At 38.6% G+C, this 24,617-nt stretch overlaps 1 protein-coding gene across 10 annotated transcripts in view; it reads right to left on the bottom strand.

Annotated features, from left to right (window-relative positions):
• Positions 1-138: 138 nt before the first annotated feature.
• Positions 139-24,617, bottom strand: part of DENND2C (DENN domain containing 2C) — a 97,658-nt gene continuing 73,179 nt past the window's right edge. For 8 of the 10 annotated variants that reach the window (XM_082369036.1, XM_082369033.1, XM_082369037.1 and 5 more), the window contains 11 exons: positions 22,212-22,321; positions 20,547-20,616; positions 19,564-19,641; positions 18,836-18,976; positions 17,895-18,043; positions 17,244-17,421; positions 10,241-10,282; positions 9,194-9,299; positions 3,758-4,000; positions 3,428-3,514; positions 139-2,172 (listed from right to left, as the gene is read on the bottom strand). In XM_082369036.1, the coding sequence (XP_082225162.1) occupies positions 2,141-2,172; positions 3,428-3,514; positions 3,758-4,000; positions 9,194-9,299; positions 10,241-10,282; positions 17,244-17,421; positions 17,895-18,043; positions 18,836-18,976; positions 19,564-19,641; positions 20,547-20,616; positions 22,212-22,321 (1,236 nt within the window). In that variant the 3' untranslated portion in view covers positions 139-2,140. Of the gene's footprint in view, positions 2,173-3,427; positions 3,515-3,757; positions 4,001-9,193; positions 9,300-10,240; positions 10,283-17,169; positions 17,422-17,894; positions 18,044-18,835; positions 18,977-19,563; positions 19,642-20,546; positions 20,617-22,211; positions 22,322-24,617 lie in introns of those variants that run through there. The other 2 variants (XM_082369040.1, XR_014237775.1) reach the window with 2 other exon arrangements.

Below are 24,617 nucleotides of genomic sequence, written 5' to 3'. Positions count from 1 at the left end.
CGGTAATTAAGCTTGGTTAGTCTAGGATCGATTATCTTTTACCTACCATTAGATAAATGTGTTAGCTATAGATTTAAGTGAAGTAAAATATCTTTACAGCTTAAGCAATTTTATTTCAAATTCTCCAGGAGATCCATGGAATTTTTTGTGTTTGTTTATTCATTAAAAGATCTGTAAACATTTTATACAAATTTTCAGCGATTATTTTACAAACGTGTCCAGAATTTGTAATACTTTACAAACAAAAAAATAAAACAAACTGAAGAAAAGGAAGCAGCTTCAGATCGCAGGGATTAAGACTCCCATCCCTGAAGAAAAGCTCTCCTCACAGAGGGATGTCTGGGATCCACCACAGTAACACCTTATACCCCCATTTTATAAACACTCAATTCCCAATTACTAATTGTTCCCTCAGGGTGGGAGTGTCAGAGGAGACCAAATGGGGAAATGTCTGGTAAAAGCCCCACTGAGGTAAGCTGCTTAATAAACTTTTTTTTTTTTTTAAACATAGGCTTAGTTCTATTTTCTGGACCCACATCTACAGGAATTGTATTATACAGCACCCGTCTTAAATGGTGTCTGCTTCAGATCCATTCACACACACCTGAGTGGGTTGTAACGACAATACTGCACAAGTTAATAAGTTGTATCATAACACAACTTATAATGCTTTAAGTTTGAATAAATAGTTTTTATGCCAGTTAAAGCCATCAGCAGGAGTTGAAGAAAACAAACTGACACTTGCTGTAACATTTATCAATTAGCGTTACACCAATGCTGACAAATTCCTCTTTCAAACCACTACTACTACTTTAGATATTAAGGGTTGGAGTGATTATGTGGTGTGTGCCCAGGAAATGTCCATATTCTGAGTCCAATTTAACTAGAGCAAAAAGTCCAACATTTCTAGAGGAACCAAAAAAAGACTCATCTAGACACCTATAGTTTGAAGTCCCTTATTCTCAGAGCTGCAAGTTGACTCTGGTACACTTCAGCTTAAAAAACAAAAACAAAAACAAAAAAAAAGCTTTTTCAATAGCTATAGTCCCACAGAGTTCAAATTTCCATCTGTAGGAATAACCAACTTTCTATGTGTTCATAAACTAATAGTCCTGGCTTCAGTTTAAAGTTATTTAAACTCTCTGAATTCCATTTTCCTCATTAGTAAAATGCAGATGCAAATATCTCATAAAGTTGATTTAAAGACTAAACAAGATGACATACATGTACCATTCATGGCACATGGTGGACACTAAAAAGGAAGGTAGTTCTCATGCCCTTAAAGGACATTTTCCTGTTAGGTATATATTTTTTTCTTTTCTTGTTTTTGGCCATGCCACGTGGCATGTGGAATCTGCATGGGGGATTTTAGTTCTTGGACCAGGGATCAAACCCATGCCCCCTGCAGTGGAAGCGTGGAGTCTTAACCACTGGACTGCCAGGGAAGTCCCCCATTAGCTATAATTCCCCAAAGTTTAATGTTGACATGCGTGGGACAAGCTACCCAAGTGCCACACAATGTGGAGGAGGAGCTATAAAATGTCTATTTTTATAAGATACTCAATAACAGTGGTAATACATATAGGGCTTCCATGTAAGTGAGATTCCCCTAGACAGAGCATTAGACCAAAAAAAAAAAAAAAAGATGAGTATAGTCCTTAGCTCAAACAGCCCACAGGTTTAAAGCTGCCATGGTATTTCAGTGATGAGAATTATGTGTGAAGGGCTAGTCCTCTACTTCTATCATGCCTCCGTAGTACCTTAAATGCAGCACTTTTCTCATTGTGCTCATCTTTGAGCTGTTTTTAAAATGCAACACCACCTCTTTCTTGTAAAAGACAAGTGCCTTCATAGACTAAGCTCAAAACACAAAGAATGAGCTCAAGAATCAAAAAGAAAGGCCACTTAAAAAAAATCTGGAGGCAGAGTAAAGGGAGCATTGGTTCCAGACTACTCCCAACAATTCTCCAGTGATTACTACAGCAGCAACAGGAGAATCCTCCTCCGAGAACCTGGCCCGCTCTGTAACCTTTCAACTTTCAAGATTTTGTAGAATACTTCAGGGCATCTTGACTCTTGGAAAAATAGTTTCTTTGTCACTTTCTGTTCTATTTAGGATGGAGGCTGTCAATCAAAGATTTCATTTCTTCTGCAGAAATTTCATTTTACTTCCTAAAGGAAAAAAAGTAGAGTGAACTCTCATTAGTTCATTTTTATTTATTATACATTATTTGAGGCAAGGGATTAAACTTAGTCATTCAGAACAGCCCAGAAGTAAGCTGCCATCTCAAGCTATCAGTTGATGTGTTTAACCACCAAAAAAAACCCAAACCAAACCAAACCAAACACACACACACACAAAATCCCCACATTTCTAATTGTAGAGGTAGAAGAGAACTGAGACATCATCTAATCCCATGGTTTTCAAACCTGACTGTAGGTTAAAATCAGCTGTCCTGCTCCCCAGAGATTTCGTGGAGTCTGGTGTGGGGTGGGGGGTGGATTTTCTTTTTGTTTTTTCTTTTTCTTGCTGCACCACACAGCTTGCAGGACCTTAGTTCCCTGACCAGGGATTGAACCCGTGCCCCTGCATTGGAAGCGTGAAGTCCTAACCACTGGACGGCCAGGAAATTCACTGGATTTTCATTTAAGTTCCCCAGAGATTATAATATTGTAATCAGAGCTGAGAACCACTGATCTAATCCAACACCACGGTATAAAGATGAAATAACAGCCCTAGGCATAATTTGTCCATGGTCTCTCAGCTACTTAGGGGCTAATTTTAATTAGGGGGGCATATATTTCAAAGATCAATATAAATACCATAGAATACAGGTTCTTCATTGTTTGGGGCTACCACACCACTGTTCTCCTACATCATACTGGATAATTAAAAGTTAACTATAATTGAAAAATCATAAACAACTGTGTTTCCTTATGAAGAGTAAAATTAGAGACTTGCAGGAAATCCTCTTTTGCCTCAGATGCCCTCTGAACCAGGTATTTTTAACCTGAAGTGTATGGATGGGCTTCAAGGGGGTCCATTAACACCCTAAAATTATATGCATAATTTGTTTGTATGCTCCAAGTATATTTTTCTGGGAAAAGGTGAAGATTTTAATAAGATTCTTCCAGGGATGTGGCCTAGAAAAGATTAATAATCATGATATGCAAAATTCTTATATCATGAGGGAGCTTCATCTGAGGAAAACAGCCCCATGGACGACTCTGATGGAGAATGCTAACCTCTGAGAAAGAGTTTTGTCTTTCTCCAAAACACTTTGGAAATAGGGTCATGGTTTCTGGTCACCCTCCTTGAGGTTATATTGTTGATGTGATTATAAAGCTTTTGTGATGAGGCATGCTTACCGCAAAAGTTTTTTTTTTTTTAACTATGTTTATCTAACAGGAAAACACAGCAACTTACCAAGACTCCGCAAAATTCTATTCACTCCACTGGGCTCAGACTCAGGAATTGTTTCCAAATACTGGAGGGCCCGGACCTCAAACAAACCTACAAGAAAAACTCATGTTGGTGAAACTGCCATACATTCAAGACTGAAAATCAATTGAATAAAACTCTGTACTCACTACCAATGTACTTCCGTAGCTAAAACAATATCACAAAATAAATGTTTCCCATAATAAACAACTCATAGTGAGCCCTTGTAGCTTTATGCTATTTTTTGTTTATATTATTTTCAAATCTTTCAAGTACTCACTAAATACAGAGGGAGAACTTTATGATGAAACTGACCTTTCACCCCACTTTTCCGAAGCTCTCGGTCCTGGATGAATCCTGCAAACATCTGAGTTTCCATGAAGAGATCCAGGAAGTGGCGTACACTTCGGGAGGTGTGGGATTTACGGAATGGCTCCCTTTGGAATACACGCTCCCCATGCTCAGTGACAGTCATGCTCAAAGAATAATGTCCCACCAGTTCAACAAAAAACCTGACAAATGCTTCAGACACCAGAGAGTTGAGTGTCACATCTTCTGCTAAATGAACGAAAAAAGAAAGAAGGGGGGGAAAATCCCCTAAGTTTTGTGTTTATAGGGACACTGGCTCCAGTTATAAAAGTGACGCCTAGGGGATCACAGATTAAAGGACAGAGAATAAATGTAGGAATCCTCATTCTTAGCTTTCTTGTACTCTTCATGACCTGAAAAAAAGCAAATGGCTTATATCCTTACCTTCATGTTCTTCCCACGCATACTGTGGTCTGCACATCTGTGATTTCACTGTAACGGCTCTTTCAAAGGCCACCAGTGAGAACCAGCCAAATTTAATCTCCTTTTCTATTTTTATCCTCCTTTAAACTCTGTGCTGCATTTGTGCTGACCTCCTCCTCATTCCTCTTGTCTCCCACAACTTTATGTTCTCCTGATTTCCTGATCCCTCTCCTGCCTTTATGACCAAACATTTGTTTTGCTCTTGCCTCTTCTTCTTCTTCCTAGGCATGGTCTTTGGACCCCTTCTCTTCAACATTCCTTTCCTTAAAGAGCTAACTGGTATAGAGAGAGAGAGCTGGCTTTCTTTGTCAATAATTCTCAACCTCAGATCTCCAGTCCTGATATTTCACCAAAATTCACTTTCTACATTTTCAGGCTACCTATAGGTGATCATCATTTGGCTGTCCCATTAGCACTTACATTCCATTTGTCTAAAAGTCACCATCTAGGGAATTCCCTGGAGGTCCAGTGGTTAGGACTCTGTGCTCTCACTGCTGAGGGCATGGGTTTGATCCCTGGTCAAGGAACTAAGATGTTGCAAGCTGCACGGCACAGCCAAAAAAAAAAAAAAAAAAAAAAAAAAGTCACCATCTCAGGTCCTTTTGGGAAATTGGTAGACTACAAATCAAATAAACAATACATGCCAAAAACCAAATTCATTATATTTCTCCACCAAATCAGCTTCTCTCTCAACTTTCTCATTTCATATTGCATCATGATTATTCCATAATAAATAATAATGTCTTGAGTGCTTTTACAAATTTTAAAATAATTCAGTGAGGTAAGTCTATTATTTCCCTTTTACAGCTGAGGAAACTGAGGCTCAAATCAAAGACATTCTCCAGGGTCACCTCATCCAGTACCGTGGAGAAGCTGCAGCACTCCCAAGTCAAGTGATTCTTAACCACTATAATACAGCACAATGTGTTGCCTTCCAGGTTCCAGGCTCAAACCTCAGGTTCAACTAAGACTCCTCCTTTTCCTCCCATATCAAAATAGTATTCTTTTCCTCACAATGTCTCTTGCTCTTTCCCATGGGCTGACTGGGAATCTGGGACCCAGGTTTAATCAGACTTCTACCATGAAGCAGCTGTATAATAGTGGGCAACTTGCTTTACCTCTCATGGCTTCTCTTTCCATATCTGTATAATGAGGTGGCTGATTAGGCAATTTCTGAGCTCTCTTCCGACATTACATTTTTATTCTTTTTTTTTTTTCATTTTTATTATTTGGCTGCGTCAGGTCTTAGCTGCAGCGCGTGGGCTTTTCTCTAGTTCTGGCACGTGGGCTTAGTTGCCCCATAGCATGTGGGATTTTAGTTCCCCAATCAGGGATCGAACTCATGTCCCCGGCATTGGAAAGCAGAATCTTAACCACTGGACCACCAGGGAAGTCCCTACATTTTTATTCTAATCTAGATTTTTGTTATATTTTGTTCAACAGACTTCCTTCTCATCTCTTTCTTTCTGCAGCTGAGACTCCATCACTGCTTTATCGTTAACGCTTTTGCCCCACTCTCCCATCGCCTCCAGTTACTGTCCCATCTCTCCTCCAGTTCGCAGCAAAAAATTTCTTGGAAGAGTTGTTTATACCTGTTGTACCTACTTTCTTACACCTAATTCCCTTTCTTTAAAAAATTATGTTTTTCTATAACTTATCTTCCATTCTTTGTTTCTGTTTTAATGAATAACTTTATAGATTCTTGTAACATGTATGAATATTTCATAAGATCAGCAGTGAGATGACCACACAAGTGCCCACCACAAAGCTTAGAATAGAACATCATGTGTATCTCTGAAGTTCCCTGTGTGATGCCCTCTCAGTGGTGTTCTTCCCCTACTTTCCGATAGAGGGTGACCATTATTTGTAATTTTGTGAATATCATTTGCTTTACATTACAGTCTTACCATACACATCCAACACCAACAACATATTGTTAGGTTTTGTATGTCTTTGAACGTTATATAAAACATTATATTCTTCTGCAACTTACTGTTTAATTCAACGTGGTTTTTCAAAACTATTTATTTATTTATTTATTTGGCTTTGCTGGGTCTTAGTTGTGGCACGCCGGATCTTTGAAATGTGTGTTTTTAAGCTTCTTTTTTTTTTTAATGCTATATTCTCCTGTCAGTGGACATTTAGGTTGTTTCAGTTTTTGCTATCACATACAATACCACTATAAAAATTATGTACTTGTTTCCTAGTTATCATGTGCAAGAGTTTCTCTGTGTATATATCTAAAATGGAATTGTTGGGTTGCAGGATATGTACACCTTTAACATTACTAGATGATGCCAAATTGTTTTTCCACAGGGGTTGAAGTAATTAACACATTCTCATCAACACCTGATACTGTCAGACTTTTAAATTTTTGCCAATATGGTGGGTATAAAATGGTATCTCACTGTGGTTTTAATTTACATTTCCCTGATTTTGATGGGGTTGTGTACCTTTTCATGTATTTATTGGCCTTTCATGTTTCCTCCTCTATGAAATGACTGTTCATATCTTTCCCCCATTTTCCTCTTGGGTTGTTCATCTTTTTACTTTTAAATTGTAGGAATTTTTAAAACTAAATTCTAGATACTATTTCTTTGTTAGTTATATTTGTTGAAAATGCCTTCATCTAGTTTATAGCTTGTTTTTTATTTCTTTTCCATGGTGTCCCCTGATGAACAGAAATTTTTAAAATTTAGCATAGTCAAATTAATCAATCTTATCCTTTATAGTTTGTGCTCTTTGTGCCACATTTAAGAAATCCATTACTGTCCCCAAACATAAAATATTTTCTTCTACTATTTTCTAAACATTTAAATTTATTTATTTAGGCTGTGCCAGGTCTTAGCTGCGGCATGCAGGATCTTTCTTGAGGCATGTTTAGTTGTGGCATGCGGACTTCTTCGTTGCAGCATGTGAACCCTTAGTTGTGGCATCTGTGATCTAGTTCCCTGACCAGGGATGGAACCCAGGCCCCTGCATTGGGAGCACAGAGTCTTAGGCACTGGGCCACCAGAGAAGTCTCTAAACATTTTTAATGTTTTACTTTTAACATTTAAGTCTTTAATTCATCCGAATTAATCCTGTGTATAACATGAAGTATAGATCCATATCCCTTTCTTTTCATATGGAAAACCAGTTGCCCTAGAATTGTTTACTGAATGGTTCATTCTTCTCCCACTGATATTCAATGCTGGTGCTGACTGACACAAATCAAGTTTCCTTATGCATGCGCATTCTCTATTCTTTCCATTTTTATTGCTCTATTTGTTTATTTCTGTACCCAAACCAAACGATCTTAATTACTATGACTTTATAATTAATCTTGATGTTCTGTAGCGCAAGCCCTTCAATCTTCTTCTTTTTCAGGAGTGTCTTAGCTATTCTTGACCCTTTGTACTTCTATTAAAATTTTACTGAAAGCTGAATGTCATTGGAATTCTCTCTTGAACCTTCCCCAACCTTGCTTTCCTCCCACCATTTCGCTGAATCTGCTGCTACCAAGGTCTCCAGAGCCCTTCCCCATTGTCAAGTCCACTGGTCAATTCTCAGTGTTCATATTACGGGACCTCTTTGCAGCATTAAACATAACTGTTGGGGGAGGGGGGAGGAATTGGGAGAATGGGGTTGACATATATACACTATTGATACCATGTATAAAACAGATAACTGATGAGAACCTACTGTATAGCACAGGAAACTACTCAGTGCTCTGTGGTGACATAAATGAGAAGGAAATCCAAAAAAGAGGGGCTATATGTATACATATAGCTGATTCACTTTGCTGTACTATACAAACTAACACAATATTGTAAAGCAACTATACTCCAATAAAAATTAAAACAAAAATAAAAACAAAAAAACATAACTGTTTACTCTTTCCTTCAATGGAATACTTTCTTCACTCAGTTTCTACAATATCACATACTCCTGGTTTTTCACCTACTTCACTAGCTGCTCCTCTTAGTCCCCTTTGCTGGATCCTTCTCCTCTTCCCAACTACCAAAAGTTGAAATCTAAGCACATCATTCCCAACCAGGGCTCAATCCTTAAATCTTTTTAATTTTCTCTCTATACTTACTCTATTGGGCTATCTCATCTGGTCCCACAGCTTTAAAATAGCAACTTTTAAATGTATGTCTCTAGCCCAAATCTTTCCTCTGAATCTCAAATTCATGTATATAAATGCCTACTTGATTATCTCCAGCTGAAAGTCTGCCAGGTATTGGATGTCCAATAGGTATCTCAAACTTAATATTAAAAACTGAACTTTTAGTTACTCCTCTAAACCTGCCCCTTCTCTAATGTTCCCCATTGGTAAACAGCCTTAGTGTTCTCACCTGTAGAATGGGGATTAAATCATAACACCTGCTTCATAAAGATATTACAAGGATGAAATAAGATGTATGCTAAGTGCTTAAAAAAATGCCTGGCACAGGGTAAGCCACCCAGAAAATATCATTCATCCTTTTATTCAACAAATACTTATTGAATACCTATTTACTGAATGCTGTTTAAAGTACTGGAAATAGAAAACAAATAGACGGTCACTGCTCTCATGGAACTTACATTTTAGCACATCAGATGGTGATGAAAGCCATGGAGAAAAATAAGGTCAGGGAGGAGGATAGGAAGTGCTAAGGGAACAGGAACAATTTTAAACAGGACAGTCAGAAAAGGCCTCACTAAGAAAGTGACATTTGAGCATGGCCTGCAAGAACAAAGAGCAGGAGCCATGTGGATATCTAGGGGAAGAGCATTCCATACATGGAACTGAGCAAGTGCAAAAGTCCTGAAATAGAAGGGGACTTGGCACATCTGAGGGCGAGCAAGAAAGCTGACTATAAGCTTATGAAGGCACAGGCAATCTCATACTACTATTGCATATGCTTTGGCAGGGTGCTGGGCATTTGGTATTTACTGCCTTGACCTTAAATCCTCAGACCACTTGTCTCATACCTTGTAAAAACTTCTGCTCCTGAGCCAAAATTTCATTTCGTTCTTCCAAAATTTGTATCAGGGCAGCTTGGAGTTTAGGTGGTAGAATTTCATCTTCATCAGATACCTTAAGGAAAGAAATTGAGATTTTCATGAGCTTTGAGAGAGAAAGTCTCAAACATGCCCTATTTAAGTCCCTCAAGTTCCACAGGCGGCTTTGTATATATTTTGGCTGAAGAGTCAGTCTCAAGCTTCCTTCCCTACATTGAGCAGAATCCACAAAACTTATGGTGTATACATCTTCATTACATTTAAGAAAAACAAATAATATGCCTTATAAAATTTTCTGGCACTTTCCCACAAAATGTTTCTCATCTCCAAGTCTTATGCTATATTACAAAGATCATCCCGAAATAAATGGTGTTTCACATGTGATGAGCTGACTGATTCTGAAAAAAGACAGTCTTGGGAAACATTCTTTTTACCCTGCTCTCAGTGCTCACAAACCTATATACAGGTTACATACAGAGGGCTGCTCTAAGGCTTTACTAACTCTCCTCTCCACTTCACTATCCAGAATAAGTGACCACTTCCTTTCTGCCCCTTCTGTATCTTGTATAAGTTTCTATTACACCATTTCTAAAACTTTATGGCTATGTCTGCTCCCTCTCCCCTCCCCTTTAAACTATAAGGCCTGAGGGATCAAACTGAGTATCTTACTCATCTTTAGTTTCTGACTGGCTAACAGAATATCTAAAAATAATTGGTGCTGAATGCTTGTTAAATTTAATTAAATTAGAGACCTATACTTCAACCCATAAGACTTGAAGGGAGGGTTACCTCTTTTGAGAATGACATTTAATCTGTTTCCTCCTTCCCTAAATTGGGACAGTCAGCTATGAACCCAAACCAAATTTTTCAGGTCAATCTTGTATGATTGGCCACAGTGTCAAGTCAAGTATGTGTAGGAACTATAAGTCTTGCCTGAGTCACCTTCTCTAAGTACTTTCACATATTTTCTGGCCAATTATACCTAAACATTATGTAATCACCTCCTTTGTCACTCACCTCCTGTAAGAACTTGTCTGCACAGAGATCAACTATCAGCACCTATGGAATAAAGGAGCCAGACAAGTTAAACCAGAGACATTCACAGAGAAATACATTAGACACTGCTAGATCAGGAAGAGTGTTTTGATTCTTTCATGCAAATGGGAATAGTTTTAAATAAACTTAAAGGTTTGTTTGTTTTGTTTTCTTTCTTTTTTTAAAAATTGAAGTATAATTGACTTAAATATTATATTAGTTTCAGGTGTATAAAATGAGTCAATATTATTATACACTAACTTAAAGTTTTAGCCCATTTAAAAGTTAACTCATCAACACAAGTAAAAAGAATTTCAAGTTAAAAAAAAAAAATGATGGCAGCACACCTAGAGATTAAAAGAGACTAAAAAAACCACACCAACCAAATGTACTGCATGGACTTTATTTGGAACTTAATTCAAACTATTAAAAATTTATGAAATAATTAGAGAGCTGAATAATGAATTTTTCTGATATTGAGGAACTGTTATTAAATTTTTTAGGTGTGATAATGGTATTGTGATTATGTTAAAAATGACCTTATAGAAATTCATATTGCAATATTTAGAATTATGAAATTATGTCAGGATATACTTCAAAATATTATGGGAGAGAGGTAGAAGTATGATTGGCCAAAACTTTGTAAGTATTTAAGGAGGGTGATTGGATTTATTTTACTCTTTTGTTTACTTTTACATATGTTTAAAATTTTCCATTATAACAAGTTAAAAAAATAGGTTAATACGAAAATCAGAAGTGTTTCTATACACTAACAATGAAGTGTCTGAAAAATAAATTAAGAAAACAACCCCATTTTCAATTGCACCAAAAAGAATAAAATACCTAGGAATAAATTTAAACAAGGAGGTAAAAGATATCTGTGCTGAAAACTATAAGACACTGATGAGAGAAACTGAACAATACACAAATAAATGTAAAGATATTCCATGCTCATGGACTGGAAGAATTAATATTGTTAAAATGTCTAAATTACCCAAAGCAATCTACAGAGTCAGTGCAATCCCTATCAAAATTCCAATGGCAATTTTCACAGAAAGAGAACAAACAATTGTAAAATTTCCATGGAACTACAAAAGACTCCAAATAGCCAAAGTGATCTTGAGAAAGAAGAATAAAGGTAGAGACCATCATACTTCCTGATTTCAAACTATATTACAAAGCTATAGTAATCAAAACAATATGATACTGGCATAAAACAGACACGTGGCTCAATGGAACAGAATAGAGGGTCCATAAATAAACCCCACACATAGTCAATTAACTTTTTTCTTATTAATTTTTTTTAATTAATTTATTTGGTTGCACTGGGTCTTAGTTGCATCACATGGGATCTTTAGTTGTGGCATGAGGGATCTAGTTCCCTGACAGGGGTCGAACCCAGGCCCTCTGCATTGGGAGCGCACAGTCTTCACCACTGGACCACCAGGGAAGTCCTAGTCAATTAACTGATGACAAAGGAGCCAAGAATATAAAATGGGGAAAGGACAATCTCTTCAATAAATGGTGTTGGGAAAATCAGATAGCTGCATGCCAAAAAATAAAATTGGATCCCTATCTTACACCATATACAAAAATCAACTCAAAATGGATTAATGACTTAAACATAAGACCTGAAATCATAAAACTCCTAGAAGAAAACACAGGAGGTAGCATCTTTACATTGGTTTTGGCAATGATTTTTTGGATTTGACACCAAAAGCAAAGGCAACAAAAGCAAAAATAAGCAAGTGGGATTACATCAAACTAAAAAGCTTCTGCACAGCAAAGGAAACCATCAATAAAATATAAAGGAAACATAAAGAATGGGAGAAAACATTTGCAAATCATATATTGGATAAGGGGTTACTACCCAAAATATAAAGAACTCATACAACTCAATAGCAAAAAACCCCCAAACAATCCAATTAAAAAATAGGCAGAGGAACTGAATAGACGTTATTCCAAAGAAGACATACAAATGACTAACAAGCACATGAAAAGGTATTCCACATCAGGGAAATGCAAATCAAAACCACAATGAGATATCATCACCTGTTAGAATGGCTAGCAACAAAAGACAAAAGATAACAAATACTGACAAGAATGTGGAGAAAAGGGAACTACTGTGCACTCTTTATGGGAATGTAAATTGGTTCAGCCACTATGGAAACAGTAAAGAGTTTCGTCAAAAAATTAAAAATAGAACCAGCACACGATTCAGCAATTCCACTTCTGGGCATGTAACCAAAGGAAATAAGATCACTATTTTGAAGAAACAGCTGCACCCCCGTGTTCACTGCAGCATTACTTACAACAGACATGACATGGAAACAACCTAAATGTCCATTAACAGATGACTAGATAAAGATGTGGTATGTGTGTATACATACACACACACACACACACACACAATGGAATATTATTCAGCCATAAAAAGAAGGAAATCCTGCCATTGGTGACAACATGGATGCTAAGTGAAATAAGTCAGGCAGAGAAAGACAGATACCACTTACATGTGGAATCTAAAACAACTGAATTCACAGATACAGAGAACAGATTGGTGGTTGCCAGAGGTGGGGGTGGGGGATGGATGAAATGGGTGAAGGGGGTCAAAAGGCAAAAATTTCCAGTTATAAGATACATAAGTTCTGGATATGTAATGTACAGCATGGTGACTACAGTTAATAATATTATACTGTATATTTGAAAGTTGCTAAGAGTCTATCTTAAAAGTTCTCATAACAAGAAAAAAAATTTTCTAACTATGTGAGGTGATGGATATTAACTAAACTTACTGTGTAATCATTTTGAAATATATGCATATATCATATAATATCATTATGCTGTACATCTCAAACTAATACAATGTTATATGTCAATCATATCTCAATAAAACTGGGGGAGAAAAAAAGGTTAACCCATCAGTGTAATAGAGAAGAAGAGCTATTTCAGTAAGTGGTACTGGGATAGTTGGCTATCCATATGAAAAAAATGAAACGACCCCTACCTCCTTTTTTTGTTTTTTTGGCCATACTGTGTGGCTTGTAGGATCTTAGTTCCCTGACCAGGGATTGAACCCACACCCTCAGCAGGGAAAGCAGGGAGTCCTAACCACTGGACTGCCAGGGAACTCCCCCTACCTCTTATTATGTAAAAAAAAAATCAAGCCCCCAACTTCAGGAACAAAAATTAAAGGCATAATAACAAAGCTTCCAAGAGATAATATAGGAGGCTATGTCCATCAAGCTAATATAAAGAAAAACTTAAGCAGTTCACACACACACACACACACACACACACACATAAAAACACTAACCATAAAAAAAATTGATAACTCTGACCACATTAAAATTAAGAACATCTCTGTATTTAAAAAACACCATTTTGGAGAATGAAAAGGCAAGCTACAAAGGAGCTCGTACCCAGAGCTATAAAAGAAGCTATAAAAAGGCTTCTTGTAAGAAGCTATAAAAAGGCTTCTTACAAATCAGTGAGGGTAAACAATTCAGTATAAGGATATAGCCTATGAATTTTACAAAAGATGACATTCAAATGGCCAATAAACATATAGAAAGATGCTCACCCTCAACCATAATCAAGGAATGCCAATTAAACCACAATGAGAGTACAACTACATACCCATCAGATAGGCTAAATTACACAAACTGATGACAACAAGGGCTGACAAGGATGTGGAGAAACAGGAACTCTCATACAGTGCTGGAGGAAGTTTAACTTGGCATAGCTACTTTGGAAAAGCTTGACTTTACCTACTAAAGTTGAAGGTATGTTTACTCTATGGTCCAGCAATTCCATTTTCAAGTATATGTCCATAAAACTGCATGCACATATGTACCAAGGGTCATGAACAAGAATATTCATAGCAGCATTATTAATAATAACTCCAAACTGGAAACAACTCAGATGTCAATCAACTGTAGAATGGATAAGAAAATTGTGGTACATTCACACAATGGAATACTATACACAATTAGAATAATCAAACTACTGTTGTTAAACCCATAAACATGGATGAATCTTAAAGACATAATGTTGGGGACTTCCCCGGTGGCGCAGTGGTTAAGAATCCGCCTGTCAATGCAGGGAACACGGGTTCGAGCTCTGGTCAGGGAAGATCCCACATGCCACGGAGCAACTAAGCCCATGTCCCGCAACTACTGAGCCTGCGCTCTAGAGCCCATGAGCCACAACTACTGAGCCCACATGCCACAACTACTGAAGCCCGCTTGCCTAGAGCCCATGCTCCACAACAAGAGAAGCCACTGCAATGAGAAGCCCGCACACCACAACAAAAAGTAGCCCCGCTTGCCGCAACTAGAGAAAGCCCACACAGAGCAACGAAGACCCAATGCAGCCAAAAAAAAAAAAAAAAAAGACATAATGTTGCTCCAAAGAAGCCAGACTGAAAAAAGAAAAGAAAGAAAGAAAGAAAGAAAAAAAAATACTGTATGAGTTCATTTATTTCAAGCTTAAAACCACTGAATTATATTGTTTAGGTATACATGCCTAGGACGTTAAAGTATAAACAAAACAAGAAAATGAGCACCATGAAAGTCAAGATAATGGTTACCTTTTGCAAGGGGTGGGGAAGGGAACAGTGATTAGAAGAAAGCATGATGGGGGACTTCCCTGGCGGTCCAGTGGTTAAGACTCCGTGCTTCGAATGCTGGAGGTGCGGGTTTGATCCCTGGTGGGGGAACTAAGATCCCACATGACATGCGGCATGGCCAAAAAATTTTAAAAATAATAATAATAAAAAAATTAAATTAAAAAGCCATGATGGGGACTTCTGTTTCCATTGCCATAATATTTCTATTCTATTCCAACGTTGGTTGCATTCACTATGTGATAATTAACGGAGCTATACATTTTGTTTGGGCATTTATCTATATGTGTTTTATATCTGAAACAATTTTTTAAGTTAACCCAGAGTAGTTTCTGTGTATGATTTTTAAAAAAAGACCTATTCTTCTATACAATGGAGAAAAGACAGCCTCTTCAATAAATGGTGCTGGGAAAACTGGACAGCTACATGTAAAAGAATGAAATTAGAACACTCCCTAACACCATACACAAAAATAAACTCAAAATGAATTAAAGACCTAGATGTAAGGTCAGACACTATAAAACTCTTAGAGGAAAACATAGGCAAAACACTCTACGACATAAATCACAGCAAGATCCTTTTGGACCCACCTCCTAGAGAAGTGGAAATAAAAACAAGAATAAACAAATGGGACCTAATGAAACTTAAAAGCTTTTGCACAGCAAAGGAAACCATAAACAAGATGAAAAGGCAACCCTCAGAATGGGAGAAAATATTTGCAAATGAAGCAACTGACAAAGGATTAATCTCCAAAATTTACAAGCAGCTCATGCAACTCAATATCAAAAAAACAAACAACCCAATACAAAAATGGGCAGAAGACCTACATAGACATTTCTCCAAAGAAGATATACAGATTGCCAACAAACACATGAAAGAATGCTCAACATCACTAATCATCAGAGAAATGCAAATCAAAACTACAGTGAGGGGCTTCCCTGGTGGCGCAGTGGTTGAGAATCTGCCTGCCAATGCAGGGGACACGGGTTCGAGCCCTGGTCTGGGAAGATCCCACATGCCACAGAACAGCTGGGCCCGTGAGCCACAATTACTGAGCCTGCGCGTCTGGAGCCTGTGCTCCGCGACAGGAGAGGCTGCGACAGTGAGAGGCCCGCGCACCGCGATGAAGAGTGGCCCCCGCTTGCCACAACTAGAGAAAGCCCTCGCACAGAAACGAAGACCCAACACAGCCATAAATAAAATAAATAAATAAAATTAAAAAAAAAAAAAACTACAGTGAGGTATCACCTCACACCTGTCAGAATGGTCATCATCAAAAAATCTACAAACAGTAAACGGTGGAGAGGGTGTGGAGAAAAGGGAACCCTCTTGCACTGCTGGTGGGAATGTAAATTGATACAGCCAGTATGGAGCACAGTATGGAGGTTCCTTAAAAAACTAAAAATAGAATTACCATATGACCCAGCAATCCCACTACTGGGCATATACCCAGAGAAAACCGTAATTCAAAAAGACACATGCACCCGAATGTTCATTGCAGCACTATTTACAATAGCCAGGTCATGGAAGCAACCTAAATGCCCATCAACAGATGAATGGATAAAGAAGATGTGGTACATATATACAATGGAATATTACTCAGCCATAAAAAGGAACGAAATTGAGTCATTTGTTGAGAAGTGGATGGATCTAGAGACTGTCATACAGAGTGAAGTAAGTCAGAAAGAGGAAAACAAATACCATATGCTAACGCATATATATGGAATCTAAAAAAAAAAAAAAAGGTCATGAAGAACCTAGGGGCAGGAGAGGAATAAAGACGCAGATGTAGAGAATGGACTTGAGGACATGGGGAGGGGGAAGGGGAAGCTGGGACGAAGTGAGAGAGTGGCATGATGGACATATATACACTACCAAATGTAAAATAGATAGCTAGTGGGAAGCAGCCGCATAGCACAGGGAGATCAGCTCGGTGCTTTGTGACCACCTAGAGGGGTGGGATAGGGAGGGTGGGAGGGAGATGCAAGAGGGAGGAGATATGGGGATATATGTATATGTATAGCTGATTCAGTTTGTTATAAAGCAGACACTAACACACCATTGTAAAGCAATTATACTCCAATAAAGATGTTTTAAAAAAAAAAAGACCTATTCAGAATAACACAAGAATTAGCCCACGGTTCAATACTGCAAATAAGATACAACTTCAGATTCATGTGTACTATAGAATTTTTCTCACTTTCATAAACAGATACAAAAATATGATAGCATAATGTATTAACAATCATAATTACATATTATTATTAATTAATGACATATCCACCACTGTTAAAGATCACTTGTTTTCATCTGCCAGTGCCCCAGTCTTTTCCACAGGTACTATTTCTCCCATCTCACCTCTTCAATGGGTAGGTCCTGGAGCTGTGGTAAGGAGCAAGACAGGATTCCAATAAGGAATGGAGTAGGTGAGCACACAATGTCGATCATAGACGCTGGCAGGACTGGGATGTAGGTATGCTGCCAGGTGAATGGATACAGTGTGGCAACCACAGCATGGCCACATTTTGACAGGGTGCTAGCCAGAGGAGAAAGCAAATGGTGTCATATAAAGAGCAACAATGGAGGGCATTTCAGACATTACATTACAGAATTACAAAGTGATGCCAGTTAGTGATCACAGATTAACAATTCTGTGATTACTCATTAAATTTTAACATTTTATTTAAATTTTAACTTAATTTACTGAATATCTTTAATCTCAATCTAGCTGTTTCCCACAATTTATATTGCTAAAAGCTAGTGTGTACTTAGAAAAGCAATACCAATTTTTAACAACAGTTTAAACAAAACACAATTTGAAGGTAAATTAATTGCAACCCCCAAAAGTCACTGTTATAGCCGAATGCAAATAGCTTTTGGATTATCCATGTCACTATAGCATTAGGTAATTGAGAGCCTACCTAAGTGTTTTCTAATATGCCCAAATTTTAAAATAGTAAGAACAAGTAAAACAACAGTCTGAAGTGACATATTTTACTTATTTCTCACCTTAGGCTGTTGGCAACAAAGATTATCCTCCGCTCCAAAAGGAGAGAGGCACAGACCCGAATGAGATGGCACACACTCAGGCACTTAAAGAGACATTCAAAATCAACATGTTCCAATCGTGAGTCCAGCGGTCGGCACAGTTCAATTGACTGAAATGCAAAATTTGAATCAGGGGAGCTGAGGTGGAAAAACAATCCCTAATGACAATACTAATGGATCTTGTCATTCTTTTACAGGTTAAATTCAAGAGAGAGGGTCTGCTACAAAGAGTTTGTGAAGCTGCCTACACTAATGCCAAGACTTAAATTTTATTTTATTTTTATTTATTTATTTATTTATGGCTGTGTTGGGTCTTTGTTTCCGTGCGAGGGCTTTCTCCAGTTGCGGCAAGCAGGGGCCACTCTTCATCGCAGTGCGCGGGCCTCTCACTAACGCGGCCTCTCTTGTTGCGGAGCACAGGCTCCAGACGCACAGGCTCAGTAGTCGTGGCTCACGGGCCTAGTTGCTCCGTGGCATGTGGGATCTTCCCAGACCAGGGCTCGAACCCGTGTCCCCTGCATTGGCAGCAGATTCCCAACCACTGCGCCACCAGGGAAGCCCTAATGCCAAGACTTAATACCTTATTTTTGGGCTGTAAATTTCTGGTGAAATCTTTCATCCCACTGGACAATAGTACGTATAATCTTCATTTATCACACTGAAATAGACATTATGCAGGGGCTCAATCTACAAATGGTAGAAAACCTCTGGTTCCTGGGTCTAGCATCAACTATCTCACAGATCAATTGGATGTTTCTCCAGTGCTTTTGTGACCAAAACATATTCTGTGCAGTTTATGAAAAAGAGAAAACTATCCTCTAAAATTTCTATCAGGTAACGCCTACTAGTGTAAGGCCTGCTTTTTGGCAGGTATCAAACCTTTTCAAAATGAACTAACTTACCTCATCTCCAGCCCCAGGGAGGTAGCTCTTTACTGTGATGGTGCATCCAGGAGCTGGGAAAGGAGCTTCCATGACACTTCGCATAAATGGGTAAACCAAAGCTGGAGACATTTCTCTTCTCTTCTCTACTTCATCCAGAATCTACATACACACAAAAGAAATTTTTTTTTAAATTAGGGACTCAGTTCAAAAACATAAAAGAATCCTTTTGAAGGAACTGCCAAACTGGGTGCACAAACTTGAAAATAATACCAACAGATTTTAAGACAGATACGCTTCTGCAACCAATAAAACTTCATTAAAGGCATCATTTCTCTTAGAGGTACCTTTAAATCTCCAAGAAAAGTTAGTAAAATAAGTCAACTTAATTTTAGAAGAGAAGCCCCTTTTTATATCACTAAGGCAGGGGCAAAGAAGGTGACACAATAATACCCTGCAGTTTGGTGTCTGGGAAAGACATGAGACAAGATAAACTTCAGGCAATGTTTTGCTTTAAGCTGGGAGGTTTAGCAAACCAAAATGAGGATGACGGGGCAACATCATCTGGATTAGAGGTCTGAATTTAAGCCTTCAAACCCGTCGTTCTAATCTACTAATGGGGAACCCTTTCTAAAGTAGTATGTTAAAGTCTAGGCCACTTAACATTGTCTAGTGAAGTCATCAGAAACAAAAACCTACTCAGAGCTCAGAAAGGACACCACTTTTCATAGGGCCCATTCTCCACTCACCTTTGAAAAAAGGTTGAAGCAGCCTAGGCGACTGACCATGCAGTATACCTCAGGGAGTCGCTTTCCTTTGCCTTCTGGCTAAAAAAAAAGACAACAACAACAAAGCAAAAATTAAGCAGCACAAGTCTTTTCTAATTTGGACTATTAATACCTCAATACTCCTTAGTATAGAGTAGGAACCAAAGCTCTCATTCTCAATGAACACTGAAAGATGAGAAAACACTAAAAAAAAACAATGATAGTATGATTTATTCCAGTTTAGTGACGGCATATAAGCAAGAAGTAACTCAGAGCTCCCTCGATTGGCTCACTGTACTCCATTCCTCAAATATAACCAGACTGACTTCAGCTACAATGTCAGTGCTTTCTTCATCTATTTCAAACAAACAAATAGATAAAGTAAATCCATACCGTTTCTATTATGGAACACTGTGGCTAACCTCCACCTTGCTCTTACTGTTTAAAGCTAACATAGCTTCAGGACTTTCCTGGTGGTCCAGTGGTAAAGAATCCTCCTTCCAGTGCAGGGGACTCGGGTTCAATCCCTGGTCAGGGAACTAAGATCCCACATGCCGTGGGGCAACTAAGCCCGTGAGCCACAACTACTGAGCTCATGCACCTCAATTAGAGAGCCTGTGTGCCGCAAACTACAGAGCCCACACGCTCCGGAGCCCGTAAGCCACAACTGGAGAGAGAAAACTCGCACGGTACAACTAGAGAGAAACCCGTGTGCCACAACTAGAGAAAAGCCCACATGCCACAACTAAGATCCTGCGTGCTGCAACTAAGACCCAACGCAGCCAAAAAAAATAAAGAAAATAAATCATAAATAAAATAAAGATACAAAGCTTAACTAGCTTCTTTATAATACACAGATCACTGAGTAGCCCCCAAACTCATCTAGAGATCGTGTTTCTGAAGTTCCTAGTCTGACTCTTTTGTTCCTCTACCAAAGCTGCCTGTAGCACAAGTCTGAGACTTACCAAGAGCTTCTTACAGTAACCAAACCACCGGCTCCCATCTTCACCAGTCAAGACAAAGGAGAACGTTTCACTGAAAAAAACAGTCAATAGTTTGAGATCCAAACAACTGCTTATGACATTCCTTGGAACAAGCAATTAAAAATTAGAGTCCAACAGCAGTCATTTTGTGATGTAAGAGGAGGCAGCAATATTATATTTATTGCAAGTCACATTCCTCCTGAGGGAGAATGCCCAGCCCTTGAGAATATCTTGCTCTGTACTGGAGTGAGAGAATAGAATGTGATGAGCTGCTGATGCCGCTGCCTCCTTTTACTTTCTTATTTATCCAGTCCAGTTATTAATCAAGCCTATTGTCCTTTTGTTGAACGTCCAGTTTAGTCAAATATATAGGTAAACTATAAAGAAATTTGATAAGCTATTCTTCCCTTCCAAATTCTTCTATTTAGTTCTGAGAGGTCATATGGAACTGTGATAGGGAAAAGATTATATCCTTAATACATAAAAACTATTAGGAAAATTATCATCTCATTAGAAACACTGGTAAAAAATATGCATAGATAATTTACAAAATGAAGACCTAGAGATGCCCAAGAAATAAATTCATTAACAAGCAAAAGAAATTCAAATCTGAACAATATATACATATGTCTATATCTGGCCACGAATAAAGATTGGAAGGGAACATCTCAAAACATTTACAGTGATTATCTCTGAGTAGCCAGAATGCCAATGATTTTTAATTTCTGCTTTTTATTTACTCCTCTGTATTTTTCAGACATTCTAGAATAAACACACATAACTCTTGGGAGGGGGGAAAGCCAACCATGCAGCAGCCAGGCCAATAAGAAAGAAGCTGCCTATGCGATTAGTACAACTGACAGCACAAAAGCTTCAGGGTTGATGGCTCAGAGATGAGAGCGGCGATCAGGCTAAACTGGTTAGGAGAGACAGGAGCATAGTCTGGAGGCAACGTGGGGTGGAAGGGCAGAGCTACTTAGGCAACAGCTGAGGCTGTCTTCCAGCAGGTCATTGGCATGTGATATGGTTCACATAATCACGCTTTTCAGCCTAAATACATGATCAATAATTACAGTTTTGAACAAAGCAGTTATCTATTTACAAGCAGGATATGAAACAATGATGGTTTATTAATTGAAAATAGTAATTTCCTCTAGATACTGGGAAGCAATTTCTTATAATTCCCTTCTCAATATACTTACACCTTCCAAACTAGAGCTCCCTCTTCGTACAAGTTCGACAGGGAACATACAATCTGAGCTATGGCTTCTTCTAATGACTTGAAGGAGATACAAGATGCAGATATTGCCACGTTTTATCTCTGTTTCTCAGTCCCTAAGTTCAAGTCTTTCTTCCTTTTCTGTCCACTTGGTGGCATTTCTGATTATATGTAAAGTGGAACTTTTTTTTCTGCAGAATTGGCAAATTGAAGAGACTCTCAAACTTGTTTTCCCTTTGACACTGTGTTTTTCTTTTTTGAGCCCCACATAGGAAATGTCCTAATTGTTTCTTCCTTTCCTCCCACTGCATCCTTGATCTGCCACAGAGTCCACATAGCTTCACTGCTGGCTCTATCTGTTTCTCAAAGATTCTGGTTCTACTTTTGCTCGTCCTACAAATAGAAATCAGATAAAGTAGTCTATTTACCTCTTGAGTTCTGAGGTCGGCACCCAGTCCTTTGAATCAGGAAAACAAAATTTTGGGATAACTTTGAGCCTCTCTTCAGTGTCTCTGGATTGCTTAATGCCATGATCACCCTGAAAAAAAATAACACTGTAAGTGACTAATAGTCTATGTAAGTGGAGTACAGAAATAAACTCAGCCTGGTCTTAGGAAAAGAGGTCTCTGATAAGTCTAGGTAGGTGTCTCAGAGTGGTTTTGTGCTATTTAATAAAACAGGAAGGCCAAGACTGGTAATCACTGAAAACATACTGAGAACTGAGTTTCTAAGGAAAAAGAATTCTGGTTTTACACAGAGAGGGTACTTATGGAGATCCTATAATCTGATGTAAGAGAAATGATTGAAAACAGTTTCTTAGCTAGAGGAAGAATCTTAATTCACAATTCACATACTAGTGAGAATATTTTTAAGAATCATGGAACATAAAATAAATGAAAATCTACTCTACAATACACTGACAGCAAAAACCTAGTTAGCTCAAGACACTCTCTGATCAATAATCCAAGATGTTTTGAAAAGGCAGATGAACATTACTTAGAAAAGATACTATTTTTAGAATCCACCCCATATATAATCATTTCCCTTAGCATATAATCTTTGCTACCTAATTATGGGTTTGCAACTTCCTGTAAGATTTTAGCATGGAAGACCTTTTGTGCAAGTCTGGTATTGTACTTTAAAGGACAGTCTAAATTTAGTTAAACCAAAAGACATTTTAAAATTAGTATAAAAACAAGCAGATAAGTCTAATTACCATATTGCCTTCATGTAACTAATACCAATGATCTATCCTTTAATTTCTAAAACAAAACATGCAGCCATTCTGGGTCATTTAGATATTAAGCTCTTAAGAAATGGAAAAGCATTCTAACAAAATTTTAGTTGTGTCATAGTCTATTATTTTTATATTGTTAAATGATTCACAATCATCTTCATTCAAGGTTTTCCACATCAGAATCAAGAGGGGCTCAGGCAGCTCTTGCCCTCCCAGACTTATAGATGCCTAATGCACAATAACACCAAGTAACTCGCTTAGAGACATCCTTGAATTACTGTCAGAGTCAACTGGGTCCTCATCTGGTTCCAAACCCGTAACTCACGCTGTGTTGAAAACAGGTTCAACCTCGAGATTTCTCTTTGCAAATGTAAGACTGATGAACAACAGAGAAAAAAATTAAGCTCCTCTTTATGGGAAATTTGATTCCTCAAGACTATCTAGATTACATTATTTTAGACTCTTATGGTACTGTGTTACTAAAGAGTGAGGTGACACTGTGCTCTCAGGCCACACTGAGGAATTTTATAAGAAATTAAACATTGATTTATTTACAGCAGGAATGTTGGTGAGGACTTTCTTAAAAAATGAGACCCCATGCAGGAAATGTCTCAGATTTCAGTTCAGTTGTGCTTCACTAGCTTTTTTTTTTTTTTTTTTTGGCTGCGTTGGGTCTTCGTTGCTGCTCGCGGGCTTTCCCTAGTTGCGGCAAGCGGGGGCTACTCTTCGTTGCGGTGTGTGGGCTTCTCATTGCGGTGGCTTCTCTTGTTGTGGCATATGGGCTGTAGGCGTGCGGGTTTCAGTAGTTGTGGCATGCAGGCTCAGTAGTTGTGGCTCGAGGGCTCTAGAGCACAGGCTCAGTAGTTGTGGCGCACGGGCTTAGTTGCTCCACAGCATGTGGGATCTTCCAGGACCAGGGCTCGAACCCGTGTCCCCTGCATTGGTAGGCGGATTCTTAACCACTGCACCACCAGGGAAGCCCTTCACTAGCTTTTCTAGTGAAACATGCAACTCAGGGTTTAAACCCAAAGTCCTAAAGTTTCTGAGCAGATAATGAGAGAAGTGGTCCAAGTAGTAAGCTGGAGTGTGAGTAAATGTCCCTGTTTAAAGGGATCACTCCTTCCCAAGGCCAGCTACATAATTTGCAGAGCACAGTGCAAGATGAAAAACTGTGAGCCCCTTGTTCAAAAAGCAGGAAAAAAATAAATGTAAAATGAAATATAAAACTTGTTACTTTCTTCTGTGGTTTCTTTCTCAACCTGCAATGGGGTTTTTGATTTTCTACTTAATGGCATGCTCCCTCAGGGCACGAGGATCCTGGGGACAAGTGCAGACCCTCACAGGTGCCCAGGGACCCTGGCCTGCAATCTGGTGCCCAAGTGGCCCACCAGCTGCTGGGTTTCCCCTCGGGCCAGCTGCAGGACTGAAACTCTGTGTCCTGACTAGGGGTGGGAAAGTTGAGCCAAGGACCTCCCTTCCCACGGGCCCACTACTCCAACCCGCAGCAGCTGGGCGACCCTCAAGGGGTTGTAGCCTCCACATGGGGATGTGCTTAGTACTTGGACTGGGGGTGGTGAAAACGCTTGCTCCCCCAGGC

Source organism: Balaenoptera borealis (genome assembly GCF_965194805.1).
Source record: "Balaenoptera borealis genome assembly, chromosome: 1".
Taxonomy (NCBI): Eukaryota; Metazoa; Chordata; class Mammalia; order Artiodactyla; family Balaenopteridae; genus Balaenoptera; species Balaenoptera borealis.
This window is presented reverse-complemented; position numbering and strand designations above follow the sequence as displayed.